Source organism: Mytilus trossulus, chromosome 7 (assembly GCF_036588685.1).
Source record: "Mytilus trossulus isolate FHL-02 chromosome 7, PNRI_Mtr1.1.1.hap1, whole genome shotgun sequence".
Taxonomy (NCBI): domain Eukaryota; kingdom Metazoa; phylum Mollusca; class Bivalvia; order Mytilida; family Mytilidae; genus Mytilus; species Mytilus trossulus.
Genome location: NC_086379.1, coordinates 54,099,628 through 54,117,513, shown reverse-complemented (window position 1 = coordinate 54,117,513; position 17,886 = coordinate 54,099,628). Strand labels below are relative to the sequence as shown.

General features: G+C 32.7%; 1 protein-coding gene across 6 annotated transcripts in view; it reads left to right on the top strand.

The window, feature by feature from the left end:
• Positions 1-1,656: 1,656 nt before the first annotated feature.
• The window catches only part of LOC134725306 (WD repeat and FYVE domain-containing protein 3-like), an 84,736-nt gene continuing 68,506 nt past the window's right edge, over positions 1,657-17,886 (top strand). For all 6 annotated transcript variants that reach the window (XM_063589012.1, XM_063589013.1, XM_063589010.1 and 3 more), the window contains exons 1-11: positions 1,657-1,775; positions 5,214-5,390; positions 5,686-5,809; positions 7,461-7,735; positions 8,415-8,607; positions 9,385-9,571; positions 10,589-10,755; positions 12,104-12,159; positions 13,690-13,836; positions 15,376-15,473; positions 17,026-17,186. In XM_063589012.1, coding sequence (XP_063445082.1) covers positions 5,223-5,390; positions 5,686-5,809; positions 7,461-7,735; positions 8,415-8,607; positions 9,385-9,571; positions 10,589-10,755; positions 12,104-12,159; positions 13,690-13,836; positions 15,376-15,473; positions 17,026-17,186 — 1,576 coding nt within the window. In that variant the 5' untranslated portion in view covers positions 1,657-1,775; positions 5,214-5,222. The remainder of the gene's footprint in view (positions 1,776-5,213; positions 5,391-5,685; positions 5,810-7,460; positions 7,736-8,414; positions 8,608-9,384; positions 9,572-10,588; positions 10,756-12,103; positions 12,160-13,689; positions 13,837-15,375; positions 15,474-17,025; positions 17,187-17,886) is intronic.

Sequence of the window (17,886 nt, the reverse complement as noted above, 5' to 3'; positions counted from 1 at the left end):
CGTTTGGATTAGCCGAGTTGTTACCCTTTTGTCCTGCTCAAAGGGTCTCTCACCATCTCGACATCATGTTCCATAATTTCCTCCTGTAAATCTTTATATGTCTGAATTACAAGATCAAGTGTGTCTCCATCATCAGTATCAGGAGGGAGATTTTCACGATTCTACTGAAAATATCTACCGGCCTTTCAGGTTTCCATCAGTAACATTGATACCAGCATGGCGAACAACTCCATCATAACTATCAGCAATACTCTTTTTCTGCAGACTCTCCAATATTTTCTTCGTTTCCATTATCTCATTATCATAATGAGATCTAATGAGGGTTTTTTTGGGGGGGGGTGCAATTTGGGTACCCTAGCTGTTGATTCCCATATCCAGAAATCAACGCCACTTTGCTTATTTGAATATTATACTAAAGAAATCGGATACGGGTCACGGAAATTACTAAAAATGATAGGGAATTTTGAAAAAAATGTCTTTTTTAATTTTAATTTAATTGATAGACAGGTTGCCGGGGCAGAAAATGAATATACACAAGACTATACACCATTTAAACGAAACATTATGACTGTTCCAAACCTTGTATGTGTAGTCGTTGAGCTCTAGGTTCCCACGTAAAATTAAAATGTCACTATTTCAAGAAGAATAAACTAACGAAAGCACGAAAAAATCACTAAATTCACGTTCATTGTTTTGATTTTGACCGCCTGACAACTTTACGGAAATATCAAAGTGATTGTAAATAAGGACTCTGTGACGGGCAACTTATAATATCCGTGTTTAAAGATTTTAATGATATCAAGCCTATCAAGCCAGTCCAGTTCAAACTACTATCACGTGGTACAATTCTCATTTACATATTATGAATATTAATTAGCAAAACCACTACTCATTTCTGGCTATGCTGACTGTAAAAAGGAATGGCGATAACTCTGGATTGAGAACATTTCTTTAAATTATCTACTTCGTCTTGACCGCAATACCACCCCCCCCCCCCCCCCCCCCAAATCAAATTGGGCATCACAGAATATTTTTTAGGAAAAATCCAAGTTAACCCCCTCCCTCTTGAAAAAAATAAAATCACTAAAACACTGAACTCAGAGGAAAATCTAATCGGAAAGTTCATAATCACATGGCAAAATCAAAAGACAAAACACATCAAAAACGAATGGACAAGAACTGTCATATTCCTGACTTGGTACAAACACCCTTTAATCTAATTTTTCAGATGATTATATTCAAACAAACACGTTTGCAAGCTTAAGAATATTTTGCATTTGAAGTTATCTTCATATAGAAATATCCGTATTTCAAAAACATTTAGACCTGAACAGAAACTGTAGAAAACATGAAAAGATGTGGCGAAAATGAGCACCCCACTCTACAGGCATTTTCTAATGAAGTTGAAGTTACACGCCACGGTCGTTCGTGTGAAAGATCACAAAGGAGCAAACTTTTATTGTAAAGTAAAACGAACATACGAAACCAACTTGTAAGATACAATGGCCAAAGGGATCTTACCAGGAAGCACTATTTAATTTGAATAAATACCCTACATTATTTTTTTTCCAGGGCAGTGGATATTTTGAATTTCGCGCATTTTATGACTTCGCCTATAAAAGTGCCATCTGGCGGAATTAAAAACCGGAAATGAGATGCACGGAAGTTAACTTTCCATAATAATCAGACGCAATGGCGAAAATACACAACCCTGTATAAATATTGAATTTACCATAACATGTTCAATGACAGATTGACATTAAGATCAAATTCAAGTATGCCCATATTTTTTAGCTTTGCACATTCGATATTCAGTCTGAAACTCATCGAATTACTTCATTCAACAGTTGTACATTCCATCACTTCAGCTGCTGAAACAGAAAATGTTATCGATCATAAATTTGTATAGTCGCCGTCACGTAAAATTGGCACCATGATTTTTGTCAAAATTTTCTTAAATATCGACCGCGTTTACTCGAGATCATGTTTTTCAATTAGCGGAATAAAAATCCAATCCAAATATATACTACTGTCCTACCTTTTATTGTGTTTGCACTGTATAATCCTGACCTTCACATTTTTCAAGATTGTTTTCATTGTAAAACCGCCATCTTAGTTTCTATGAGGATCCCTTACTACATAACATTCGTTACTCTCCGGGTAATATCATTGTCATTGATGATACGATTTCCCGCGCTTTTTACATAGAGATGACGCACAGCTCCGAGAGACACAAGAAAATTGAGAGCACGTGGACTCCACGGTAACACTTCCGGTAATAACAATGTCGGATTCCACCATACAAAATAATCCTGGATTTTGTGAAGGTCAGGATTATACTGTGCAAACACAATAAAAGGTAGGACAGTAGTATATATTTGGATTGGATTTTTATCCCGCTAATTGAAAAACATGATCTCGAGTAAACGCGGTCGATATTTTAGAAAATTTTGACAAAAATCATGGTGCCAATTTTACGTGACGGCGACTATAGATTGTAGACACATTAAATTACTAATATATACCACTCAATTATGATTAAGTTTGAATCATTTTCAACATTAATATCTCAAGTCGTCATGGTCTTACCATTATCAGCTGACTATGAGTGCAACAGAACAAACTGAAAAGTTATTTCACAAATGAAAGAGTGGTGCGACAATTTATAGCAGTGATTTATCACACACACACACTTTATACCTTTATCTTCAGGTTGTTACATAAGGTAAAGGCATCTTTAATCTGTCTTTACTCAAATATGCTGTTACTGCATGTAGACCCTGAAGTAAGAAATTTTCAATATTACTGTCAAGGATGACGGAAGTTTATAAAACAGTATATATAGATTTCCATAATAGGGCTCTTCACGGTTAGTTCGGCCATATTGGATAGGGGGCAGATTTTCAAAGCAAAAGCTCTGTTTTAATGATGTTTTCCCGTATTTTTCACACCATTTTTACCTCTATTATGAAAATCTGCCCCCTACCCAATATGGCCGAACTAACCGCGAAGAGCCCTATTACATACCACTCATAGAATCCAGTCTTTTAAATGAAACAAGTTAATCTAGTATTACATCTGGTGTCCGTACACTTTACATATCCTCCAATAGTATGTACACTCAAAGCATCTTAAAAGACTCATTTTCTCAACAAAATCTATTATTATGATATTATGAAAATACTTCATCTTTAACAGTAGTAATCATACATGTACAGTACAATACACAAATGTAGCTGCAGAACCATAGCTTGTGTTGTTTTTTTTACTTTTTGCGTATCATATGTGCAGCAAATAGTCCAAAATATTCTTAAGGACCTCAAATCTAGGTTTACGCAGCTATCAATAATGTAGATTCATTTTGTAAATGTAGCAAATAATTTTGGAGCGACCTATGTCCTTAGCATGCTTAGGACTAAATATTTTAAACCCAATTGAGAAATGGGAGACTATTCACTAAGGTTACTTTGTTGGCTTGCATTCCAAACAATAACATTGTGGGTCTCCTTGGGGTCTAAGCGTGACGTGGGGATTGCTGACTTTTTTGTAAGCATGACACATGAAAGTCAAAATTATTATGCCATGAAAAAAGGAAATGAAGTCTAGCAGGGCACAGGAATTTACAAAATAAAATGAGAATTGCTTACGTACATAGTGTAAGCTGGATATGGGTATCTGACAAAACAGTAAGTGGGATCTGGGATCAGACCCCACAATGAGACCCCCAACATTACATAGGCTCTTATTGAACCCTGTTAGGAATCAGGAATTTAGTGCTTCCCTGAAACTTTTAGAACAATAAAAAACAATTTGGCTGTTCTGTGTGACAAAAAATGTCTCTATCCTTTGGTCAAAGGACATGCAAATGTACATGGGTTATGATGGGTATGTTCATCAGATGGAATTTGTCACTTTTAAATGATTCAGCTATCAAATAAAAATGATAGTAAATTTTATGTAGTGATTATATTCAGAGCTCCAGATAAGAATTCACAAATTGGGGTTTTTACCCACCATTTTCTTATATAATAGGGTGATAAAGTTATTTAATTGCATTATCAATTCCAATTCACCCCTCAGGTTAATATCAAATTGGGTTTCTCACCACCAAGCTCCTTAATGAATTGGGTTTTTCATCGACACATATTGAATATTTAGGCAATATCTGACCCCATTTTTTTCTTAAAAATGTTTCTTTCTTTGTTTACCTGTTTAATTTGGTTTATTCACTGAGAAGCAATTGTAGTTTTTATTTGTGTTCCGTTTCAAACCTTTTGTCAGTTTTGTATTTTCTAACAAAAACGGATATGTGTATTCACAGGCCCTCGTCATATACCTTTATATAATAAATTCTGAGACCAGTGCCTGTGTTGGTATTCATGAATTAACAGTAAAATGAATAAATAAAAATAGTATATAAACTCTAATTATACTTGCATGATTTTTTTTTATTCAATTTACAGAAATTCGGGTTTAGTTGTCTTTAATTAAGAACTTTTGGTTTCTGATGCTTTATCATTTCATAATTGATTTGGCCTTTAACTTTTCCCAACTGATTTCGTTTTTGATGAAAACCCATTTTATATATGTTTATTAGCAATGTTCTCGATATGGAACGCACATACGCACGTGCGTTCGATGGACGCTTCCTTAAAACACTGGCTGAGTCTTGTTATCATCATAACTTTCCCTCAGCTTTTCAATAGAAGCCAAAAACATGCTTCTATTCAATATTTTTACCGGACATTCACTTTCGTTTTAATTCCATGTATGTTATGGTAAATCCCGAGCAATGCGAAAAAAATATGACGACATGACACACGCTAATTGGATAAACGCCGAGAAGATCGAAATGTTTACAAAAACACGTGCACCTATTGAGCAACGGAAAACTCAAACAGGGACCCATTTCAGCTACTTGATGCAGGGATCTATTTTTAGAACAACAGGAAATTTCCAGTTATAAAAATTTTAAAAAAGGTTTACGCGACAACTGTAAACCAGATAAGGGTTAATAACGCAAACGGTAGCCGATTAAAGGGTTAAGAACTCATGTTTTTGGCATATAATTGGGTTTTCCATTGAATTTATTGGGTAATTGAACCCTGCAATGGGCAATTGCATTGGGTTTTTTATTATTTGTATTGCGTGATCACGCAAATACGCAGCTTATCTGAAGCTCTGTATATTTAAAACAATTCTTCTATTTTAAGGACTTAAAAATGAGTAATTTCATAAAGAAGATGATGCCAGGCAAACACCATACAGATATGAGCCTGGGATTAAATCATCTTAGAAAGTTGTTTGCTGAATTCCGACATCCAAACAGAAGGGCATCTCAAGATGAACAAGAAGAAAAATTGTATACAATGATACCATTGTTTTGCAAGGTAATGTATATAACTTTTTGTATATCTGACATTTATTGCAAGTACACTGTTTTCAAAATGATCCTAGAGGGAACAAGGAAATGAATTGTTTATTGTTTTTGAATTTAGTTTATGAAATGGTGTATTGTTATCTAATTGAATGTCTATAATTGGAGGTAAATCTTATGTTAAGAGTGGACCAATGATATGTAAATATTGCAATGTGCAAATTTTTTAAAACGTTACAGAAATTAATGGGGAAAATTTCAATACAATGTATATATACATGTATTACATTAATAACATTATTTTACAGACCTTTGGAGAGGTACCATCCAGTGAAATGATTGAGAAGTTTGGTGATATTTTACAGTTTTCTAGCCACTTATCTAAATTAATGGTCACAGAGATAAGAAGGAGGGCTTCAAATCAATCTACAGGTTAGATTAACTAAAACTATTAATAGTAGTATTATTTACATAGAGAATTTATCAGGCATTTTTTGTGTGTTTTGTAGTCCTGTATTGAAGTTTAACATTAATTTTCTATCCTTCTGAGTCTTTTGAAATTTAATTATACCCCACGCAACGAGTTGCGGAGGGTATAATGTTTTTGACCTGTCCGTCTGTCAGTCGGTCCGTCCGTCCGTCCGTCCATCAGTCCTGTTTCTTGTCATCGCAACTCCTCTCAAACCACTCAACAGAATTTCACAAAACCTTTTCAGATAATAAGGACATACTATGTAGTTGTGCAAATCGACGGGAAATTGCGATTCAATTTTTTTTCCAGGAGTTACGCCCCTTTGAACTTATTTACTTTAACGTACTACTGCAACAGTTTGTCATCGCAACTCCTCTCAAACCACACAACAGAATTTCACGAAACCTTTTCAATTAATAAGGACATACTATGTAGTTGTGCATATCGACGGGAAATTGCGATTCAATTTTTTTTCTAGGAGTTATGCCCCTTTGAACTTATTTACTTTAGTGTACTTCTGCAACAGTTTGTCATCGCAACTCCTCTCAAACCACACAACAGAATTTCACAAGACCTTTTCAGATAATAAGGACATAATATGTAGTTGTGCATATCGATGGGAAATTATGATTCAATTTTTTTTCTAGGAGTTACGCCCCTTTGAACTTATTTACTTTAATGTACTACTGCAACAGTTTGTCATCGCAACTCCTCTGAAACTACTCAACAGAATTTCAGGAAACCTTTTCAGTTAATAAGGACATACTATGTAGTTGTGCATATCGACGGGAAATTGCGATTCAATTTTTTTTCTAGGAGTTACGCCCCTTTGAACTTATTTACTTTAATGTACTACTGCAACAGTTTGTCATCGCAACTCCTCTCAAACCACACAACAGAATTTCACGAAACCTTTTTATATAATAAGGACATACTATGTAGTTGTGCATGTTGACGGGAAATTGCGATTCAATTTTTTTCTAGGAGTTATGCCCCTTTGAACTTATTTACTTTAATATAATACTGCAACAGTTTGTCATCTCAACTCCTCTCAAACCACATAACAGAATTTCATGAAACTTTGTAGATAAAGGACATACTACGTAGATGTGCATTTCGACAACAAATTTTGATCCATTTTTTTTTCTAGGAGTTACGCCCCTTTGAACTTATTTGCTTCAATGTACTTCTGCAACAGTTTGTCATCTCAACTCCTCTGAAACCACACAACAGAATTTCATGAATTTTTGTAAATAATAAGGACATACTATGCATGTAGATGTGGATATTGACAGGAAATTATTATTCAATATTTTTTCTTATACAATTTTTTTCCTTACACTTATTTAATTTCTCCAATGACAATGTGGGGACGTGGGGTATGTGAGCGTGTTCACTAAGGTTCTTTTTAATAATGTGGACAAACTAGCTTTCAGAGTACATGTATTAAGATAAGACTATGTTTAGTTATTTAACAATGTGTCCTCTACAGCATTTTACATTGTTGTATAATGTTGGCTTTTTCCCTTCAACATATCAAATTCATAAGACAAAAAAGAAAAAGGAAAAAACATCAAAATACATACTGTGGATTTGTTTATTTTCTTACAGAAGCAGCAAGTTGTGCAATAGTGAGATTTTTAGAGATAAACTCCTCAGAAGAAGCTAGTAATGGTTGGATGTTACTTCAGGCTTTAACTCTTTTATCATCTGGTGGACAAGCTTTGATAGACAACATGACAGGAGCTTCTCTGCCATCAACTCTTGTAAAATGTCTCTACTTATTCTTTGACCTACCAGAAATCCTTGATGGAGATGCAGTTGAACCTGGCTGCAACTTTACACACACAGAACGAAGAATTTTATTACAGAAAGTGTTTGTTCAGGTATATTTGTTTAATAAATGTGTAATTTAGGACTGAAAGCGATATGGCGTTGCCTCCGTAATAATGTTTATAAACTACAAATTTTACTATTTCTTATGCCCCTTTCACAGCAGAGGGAGCATACAGTGTTATTCTTACCTGTCCCTATGTACGTACTTCCAAAAAATTGTTTCTGTCTTCTAACTTTAGTGTGCCTCAAATAGATGTTATAAAACGTACACACACTGCTTATGACCACATAACACAGATCAATTTAAAATTTGGGATTTTTGCCTTGCCGTCATTGGTTCAATTTTATAATATCGTATTCAAGCCGTGGCATTGTCTGTGTCCAATGGACACATTATTTATTTCTTTTAATATATTTTTGAATCAACTGGTATACACCATAGTATACAAGAAACTTATTTTGCTAATAGAATGTATATAGCCATGCTATCTATCCTCTAAAAGAAAAAAAGTAACACCTTTCTACTGTGTTTTGATTAGGTGTGCAGATGAAAATAAACTTATAATAGACCATTTACTAAAAACACATTTGCAACTGTAGTTATAGATATCAGCTTAACAGTAATTAATGTGTTATTTTATGAATTGTTCAGACTACTATCATGTACTCCTTTATTTTAGAATATGTGTTGGTCAGTCTGTGTATTTGGCTATGCATTTTTTTTTTAAGGTTTTGGTCAGATTATGTAATTATGCTTCCCCAGCAGAAGAACTTGCAAAAAAAGATGATCTTAGTTTGCTGTTTAGTGCAATTACAAGTTGGTGCCCTCCTCATAATGTAGTATGGAGAAAAAGTGCTGGAGAAGTGTTAGTGACTCTGTCCAGATATGGGCTGATACCAAATGTAGTCAAATACATACATGGTAAATATTTGCTTAATATTACATCAAAATTCAGGGACAATTTAAAGCCATCTATTATGGATATATACACTATATTGAATTAGACAGACATCCTGAGTTTTATATATGTACCACCCACAAACAACATTTTAGAGTTGTATATATGTATTACCCTGTCTGTTGATCAGTCCTCTATTTCATCTGTCTTCCCATCTGCCTTTTAAGCTCAACTTTTCCAAAAATGTGTGATGAACATTGATGAAACTTCTGCTGCAGAACACTACATGATAATTTACATAAAGGGACATAATCCAGGTCAAACAAGTGACAGGGGAAATAATCAAATATATAATGATTCAACAAAAGTCATTGAACAGGTCTAAATACCAAAATCTCATGTTACTACAACACTTAGTATGCAGGTGTATATAGGATTTGATTTTAAAAATGTAATTGACTTTGTACATTCATTAGCTTATATATAATGATCACTTAAGTTTCTGAACTGTTTAAAAACAAGGGGAAATTTATTATGTTTTAAAATTAGTTACTTATAAGAATAGTATGGCTTCTTGTTTATGTGGCAATTTGTATAAATAAAGAAAGTTGACAGTAATTTTTGTAAGTTGAGTAACATACATCAAGAATGAGAAAGTAGCTGGCAACTTGTTTAAGCAACAGACATCCCGTAAAAAAATCCCGCTTGATTTACAGGACGCCTTTTAAAAAAAATTCTTGTTATTTTATCTGGTAAAAGTTAATGTTTACACTAATTAAATGAAAGTTTTTGATTTTTAGACAAAGGATGTGTTAGACACTGTATAGAAAACATGCAGCGTATCCAGGAGTTATCTCCCATAGAACAAGTTGAGATGTTTGTGACTGTGTTTTGTTTTCTGAAGGATTCTAGTGAAGTGTCGCAGATATTAATGGAAGACTTCAAATCTTGTCAGGGATATAACTATTTATGTGAATTTATATTAAGGTAATTATTTTTGGAACTTTTTTTTATATATATATATACATGTTAGGTCTAAAAATAGCAACAGTAAACAAAATGATTAAACAGATGATTTGTCAGCAGATTAAGTGTGTAAATGACAACCAATATTACCCTTTAATATGTGGATCCATGTTATATTTTCATGATAAGATATCTTGAACTAATTGAGAAAAAAAATTCAAACTTATGGATTATTCCTTTGATATGTGTCAAAGAAAACAAAGCTTTTTTGGATGACTTTTTTGCTGCAGATTGAAAAATAATGGAATTTTAAGAAATGAAACATGCTGATTTTTGAAAACAGAGTTTTACTCACATTTTATGCAAAAGATTAGAAATCTCAGTTCTGTCGTCATGTTACAATGAATTGTTTAAACCAAGATGATATTAAACTTACTGTCTTTAGTATCCAACTGTCATGTAACTAAATTAGTGAACATGTGAAAGTATCTTCATGACAAAAACAATGAGTTGATCTTGTGCTCAAAGTAAGGTTTTCAACAGAGTAAGCATTCTTAAACCATGAAGCAAAATCTGGATAGCAACACAGATGTCTGAGTTGAATTACAGCGGATTCCATTGAGTGTGTAGTCAAGGGAAATATATTTGGTTAGCTTGCTTGTTAGCTAAACCGTGAAGTCATTGTTAGGTTAGGTAAACTTCCCTACTTTAAGAATAGACTAGTCCGACATAAAACCAATCTATCTGTTTGTTGGACTATGCTACTTCGAAAGAGGGATAGTATACCTGACCTAACAATGACTTCATGGTTCAGTTAACAAGCAAGCTAACCAAAGATATAACCTTTGGCTTCATACTCAATGGAATCTGCTGTAATTTTCAATAAACAAAAAGAAATTCAGAAAAAGACCAAAGACAACACATGCATACTAACTGAGTTGTCTAAACCACTGTATCACAGTTTTGTCCATGTTTGGAAATGATTTAAATAATAAGACTAAAGATTCTTTAATAAAAGTGTATATTTATTTACATCAGATTAGAATTGGACACTTCTATGGAATCCACACAGGCATTGAGAAATCTCTTATTACTGGTTGGTTCTCTGACAACTTGTGGCTTTGTGGAAATTAAACCAACTCAAGCTAGTTCAGGATCACTCTATCAGATGCCAGGATTTTCTCTCCCACAACCAGCAGGCAAAGGTATAGATTAGAAAAAAGAAGTTATCTGTCTTTTCGTTTAATATTCATTGCAACAATATGTTAGTTATTTCCTTTTCTTTTTAGAAATATTTGTATTTAAATATTTAAGTGTAATTAATAATCTGCTTATTTCTGTTAACACACACTTTTATTTGTTTTCTTTTGTATGAAGTATAATAGCACTTAATATTTTCTTGCATGAAAACATTTTTTTCAAAATATATTTATGGTGACAAGTTTTTTCAATACAAATGCATTTTATTTTATTTTGTATAATTTGCATGTTAAGAAACCCTCAACATATTATGTGTTGTTTTAGATGTGCAAGTGAATGCAAGCCCTAGTTCCAGTTAAGTTTTGAAAAACAATATAGTTATAGCGGCTTGTGTGGTATATAGCTTGTGATGTTATATTCTTTGTTTCATCTTAAAACACTCATAGTCATAAGAAACAACAGCTGGTCTTATTTCTCTTTCTCAAAGCTTCATGTAAACCATAAAGAATATTGCACCCATTTTGTCAAGAATTTCTCTATTTGCACAAGTAAATGCTTTAGATATTAATTTTTGGATGTGATCTTTTTACTTGTGTTATGTTTAATTAAAATACACATTCATACCATTAAACCTTTTGAATCTCTATAGAAAGAGGGGGTTCTTTAATTCAAAAGAGAAGAAAAGGATCAGTCAAAACATGACCAATTTTTTGTTTGTTTTTGTTTTTTTGTGGTGTTTTGAGATCAGATTTGTTATTCTCTGTGTTGCATGTGTTAGATTACAAAATGTCTTTACATATATATAGCATTTACATGGTCAGTATGGTATTAATAGTTGGATTAGAATGTATATCTGGATAAAATGCATGTATATTATATTTCAATTTATTATTAAATAGTGATGACAAATTACTAATACTGTATAAATTGTAGAATGGCTAAAAGTTTGAAAGATAGTTACTGTTAAGTATTAAACTATTATATTAAACACATGTGTAGTCTATATTTGGAATCAAGCTTTTTTAAACATAATAATATATTACAGTAGTGTCTGCAATTTGGGAGGAACATTTTGGAATCAAGATCCATTTAGTATATGTAGTACATACCAACTAAAATCTGTGTAAAAAGTTTTATTTAAAAAAAAATTGGTTTGTTGAAAATAAATTTAATATTATACAGATATGGATAGATATCATTTGTTTTGTCTTACCAAAGGTTTTCTGATAAGGAAACAATTTTTCGTTATCAAAACAACTTCCTTGATCTTAAATATAAAATGACATAGAATGAATACAGGTCTAGCTAAAAATTGTAATACTATTTATTAATTATAGCTTTATTATTCTTTAGGTGTTAGTGTACGGAATATTCAAGCTTTTCAAGTGTTGCAGTCAGTTTTCCTGAAGGTTTGTAATACAATTATAGTCAACAATTTTGATTTTCAGATTTCAAAATTTTTTGAAATACTGTTATTTAGGTGATGGAAGTTTGGAATAAAATTTTGTCGTTAAGTCTTTACAATTAATTCATTAGTTTTGATAAAAAAAAAATGAACTCTGCATATGTTAAAAATGATATTTTAAAACTTATGATATTGGACATAAAATTTGGCAAAATTATTTACAACCATTGAAAAGTGTGTTGATTTCATGAAAGAAGCTTTACAATGATGATCATGACCACGAAGATATTTAAAGTAATACACCCTTGCTTGGCCTTCTTTGATGGCTCCCATCTAAACTTTCTCTAAATGTTTTCCTAATAATTTTTGGTATTAATTTTTTATGCCCCACCTATGATAGAGGGACATCATATTTTCTGGTCTGTGCATCCATACAACTGTTGGTTTGTCTGTCTGTTCGTTCGTCCATTCATTCGTCTGTCTGTCCCTCTTCAGTTTAAGGTAGTTTTTGATGAAGTTGAAGTCCAATCAACTTGAAACTTAAAACACATGTTCCTTATGACATGGTCTATCTTATTTAAATTAGATTTTTGACCACAATGTCACAGTCCACTGAACATCGTAAATGATAGTGCGAGTTTCAGGTTCAAGTTTTTGGTCAAGGTAGTTTTTGTTGAAATTGAAGTCCAATCAACCTTAGAATTAGACATATGTACCCTGTGACATGTTCTTTTTAATTTAAATGCCAAATTAGATTTTTCACGGTCCACTGAATATACAAAAGGAAAGAGTGAGTGGGGCATCCATGTACTATGGGCACATTCTTGTTTATTAATGGTCTCTGTTTATTATACCCCACGCAACGAGTTGCGGAGGGTATAATGTTTTTGACCTGTCCGTCCCTCTGTCAGTCCGTCCATCCGTCAGTCCGTCCGTCAGTCCGTCTCTCAGTCCTGTTTGTTGTCATTGCAACTCCTCTCAAACCACACAACAGAATTTCACGAAACCTTTTCAGATAATAAGGACATACTATGTAGTTGTGCATATCGACGGGAAATTGCGATTCAATTTTTTTTTCTAGGAGTTACGCCCCTGTAAAACTATTTACTTTAATGTACTACTGCAACAGTTTGTCATCGCAACTCCTCTCAAACCACACAACAGAATTTCACGAAACCTTTTCAGATAATAAGGACATGCTATGTAGTTGTGCATATCGACGGGAAATTGCGATTCTGAAACCTCTGAAACCACACAACAGAATTTCATGAAATTTTGTAGATAATAAGGACTTACTATTTAGATGTGCATTTTGGCAGGAAATTAATCTTTCTTATACAATTTTTTTTCTTTCACTTATTTAATTTCTCCAATGACAATAAGGGGACGTGGGGTATGTGAGCATGCTCACCAAGGTTCTTTAATTAGAATATGTTTTATTATCACATGTTATAATTGACGTGTAAAATTATCTATTAATCTTCTCTATTTTATTATCACATGCTAATTTATTGTACTAAATCCTATTTTTCAGGGTTCCACCAGCTGTCTGTGTAATACCATTTTAGAAGTCATCAACAGTATATATCATCAAGACAATGCTAACTACTTCATATTAGAGCCACAACATACCATGTCACAGTTTGTAGAAAAAATCTATCTGAAACCACAAGATGTTCAGGTACATAAAAGAAAGGCTTGCTATTATTAATTTGTCTATTTATTATTATACCCCCGCTTTAAAAAAGGGGGGGAGGTATACTGTTTTACCTCTGTCTGTCCTTCCCTCAGTCAGTCAGTCCGTCCGTCCCATGAATATTTTTCGTCGCATTTTTCTCAGGAACTACAATACAAGGATTTCTGAAATTTGGTTTCAGGGTTTATCTTAGTCAGCTATACCGTGTGATGCGTTTTCAGATTGATCACTTGACAACTTCCTGTTTACCGAACACTTGTATGATTTTACACATGATAGCCAAGTTGAAAATTTTCGTCACATTTTTCTCAGGAATTACAATACAAGGATTTCTGCAATTTGGTTTCAGGATTTATATAAGTCAGCTCGGTGCATTACGTTTGCGCGCATTACCATTACATTTGCACGCAAAAATCATTACGTTTGCGCGCAGCTTTTGATTACATTTGCGCGCATTTTTTTGACAGGTAAACTCAGGTAAAATACATGTAATAATACTTATTTATTTATTAATTTGTTTAATTATTTACAAGTATAAGTACCCCTTTCATAAGTCTAAGTCCTCTGTTCACCAACGAGGATGTGGAAGTGTGATTTCCAGCAGTATAACTCCGTTTTATTATTTATAAATCCTAGAAATATGAACATATATGATTCCTTTTTGTTTGTTTTCAATTCTAAGACATCCATGGTGTTGTGAACGTCATCTTTTGACTTTGGTAGAGTTTGGGTATTCCTTGTTCCCTTTTCGGTAGATAACCATGGTCAAACTCTTCTGGTCTTTTTAAATAAGTGTTTCTTCTTCTGAATGAAGTTACATGTATGCCTTAACCTATAACGAGGATTATCATGATCACTTTATTCTTCGTTTTAGAATTTTATATGAACAACATATTATTTAAATTGACAAATATTTTCAAAATTAATAATTCAAAGTAACATTTTTCCTGAAAATAAAAAAAGATATAATCATTTATAATTTAATTTAATTTTTATTTATATTTTTACCTGAGTTTAACTGTAAAATGAATGCGCACAATTGTAATCAAAAGCTGCGTGCAAACGTAAAACATTTTAATCCCCAAATGCGCGCAAATGTAGTGCACCCAGTCAGCTATACCGTGTGTTGCTTTTTCAGATTCATCACTCGACAACTTCCTGTTTACCGAACACTTGCATATTTTTACACTATTAATATTATTCACTTACGGCGGGGGTATCATCAGTGAGCAGTAGCTCACAGTTTCACTTGTTTTTTGTTTTTTTTATTTTTCTATTTATTAATTTACCTATTTCATTAAGTGTCACTAAAGCATTTAAAGGACTGTTAATCAGGCAAACTGCAATAATTCATCTGACTGACCAAAAATTTATTGCTAAATTTGTTATCTGTAAAATATAGAAAAAATCTGTTTATCCTGAAGTTATAAAAACATCTTTTTTTCCTGATGTTATACTGGAATACTTGTTTATTACTCCTCTAACATGTTCACATTTATAAACTATCAAATTCTTTTATTTCAGGAAAAGTTTTTTGAGCTCCTGGAGTTTATTGTGTATGACTTGAATTTTGTTCCCTGTAAAGAACTCATCAGTATCAGCTTACTCATCAAATCAGACCAGTAAGTATTCACATAGTTCAGTATACTCATCAAATCAGACCAGTAAGTATTCACATAGTTCAGTATACTCACCAAATCAGATCAGTAAGTTTTCACATAGTTCAGTATACTCATCAAATCAGATCAGTAAGTGTGCACATAGTTCAGTATACTCTCCAAATCAGATCAGTAAGTTTTCACATAGTTCAGTATACTCATCAAATCAGACCAGTAAGTTTGCACATAGTTCAGTATACTCATCAAATCAGACCAGTAAGTATTCACATAGTTCAGTATACTCACCAAATCAGATCAGTAAGTTTTCACATAGTTAAGTTTACTTACCAAATCAGATTAGTCAGTTTTCACATAGTTTAGTATACTCTCCAAATCAGATCAGTAAGTTTTCACATAGTTCAGTATACTCACCAAATCAGATCAGTTAGTTTTCACATAGTTCAGTATACTCACAATTTCAGATGAGTAAGTTTGCACATAGTTCAGTATACTCACCAAATCAGATCAGTAAGTTTTCACATAGTTAGTATACTCACCAAATCTGATGAGCAAGTTTGCACATAGTTCAGTATACTCACCAAATCAGATGAGTAAGTTTGCACATAGTTCAGTATACTCACCAAATCAGATCAGTAAGTTTTCACATAGTTCAGTATACTCACCAAATCAGATCAGTAAGTTTTCACATAGTTCAGTATACTCATCAAATCAGATCAGTAAGTTTGCACATAGTTCAGTATACTCACCAAATCAGATCAGTAAGTTTTCACATAGTTCAGTATACTCAGCTAATCAGATCAGTAAGTTTTCACATAGTTCAGTATACTCATCAAATCAGATCAGTAAGTTTTCTCATAGTTCAGTATACTCATCAAATCAGATCAGTAAGTTTTCACATAGTTCAGTATACTCATAAAATCAGATCAGTAAGTTTTCACATAGTTCAGTATACTCATCAAATCAGATCAGTAAGTTTTCACATAGTTCAGTATACTCATCAAATCAGATCAGTAAGTTTTCACATAGTTCAGTATACTCATCAAATCAGATCAGTAAGTTTTCACATAGTTCAGTATACTCATAAAATCAGATCAGTAAGTTTTCACATAGTTCAGTATACTCACCAAATCAGATCAGTAAGTTTTCACATAGTTCAGTATACTCAGCTAATCAGATCAGTAAGTTTTCACATAGTTCAGTATACTCAGCTAATCAGATCAGTAAGTTTTCACATAGTTCAGTATACTCATCAAATCAGATCAGTAAGTTTTCTCATAGTTCAGTATACTCATCAAATCAGATCAGTAAGTTTTCTCATAGTTCCATTACTCTTTTGTTTGTACAGCTTTTTGGAAGTCTGTTTACTGGCAAAGGAACACTCAGTCATCTTGCATCTCTGTCTCATGAGGTAGGAAAAAAAATTGGTTAAATGTTTTCACAGTGTTTCCACCTTTTTTGAATGAGAAAATTATATAAATGAAAGGATATGTAAAATATATATACATGTACATATAAAGCACAGCTCCTAAAATAATTTTATTATTTTTGTTTTCAGTTCCACACAGTGCAATATACTCTGTATGAAGAGTCTACTGAAGATTTTACAAACCCACACAATCTATAAAGATGTTTTCCGAGACGTTGGAATGTTAGAAGTGATGATCACATGTTTACACAGATATGCTGCTCTGTTGAAAACTCCAGATAATGATACAGGTAAATATTTACTAGAAATTACGAGATTTTAATTGATGTTGATAAAATTATTTCTCAGATTACCAAGCATATAGGTTGCATTTCTGTAAATATTGACAATGCATTTTCCCATAGGAACTCTCTTTACAGCTAAAACTGTACCACTTTACTATGAGGTTTTGAAAAAAATTATATCCTAGAATAGAAAGTTCATATGCACTACTATTTTTTTCAAAAGTCAAAATGTAGGGCTGTGCGGCATATTTTCAACGTTCATATGCCCCAAAGTCTAAGAGTTTAAACTATCACTAAATTTCTTAACTATTCCTACCTCGACTGTAGGTTTACTATAGATTTCAATATAAACAATACTCCCATGTATATTTTCTGGTAACTTTCCAAGTTTTGTCTCTATGAGATGCAACCTACAGATCAGAACTGGGAACCAGTATGTAAACATTTATTTTCTATGAATATTCTAAATCTCCCCAAAAGAGGCGTGGTTTGAGAAACAGCTGTAATTACAAAGTGCAACCTTTAGAGATTTTGAAAATTATTTTCTTTAAATCATCAATAATTTAAAGAAAGAAACTTGTGAAAAGCATGAATACAAAAAAAAAAAAAATCCAAATTTTGAGTCAATTGAATATAGATGATTTGAAACACAGCAAGAGCATTCTATTGCCCATGCATAGGAATTAAAAATAATTTATGTTATGAT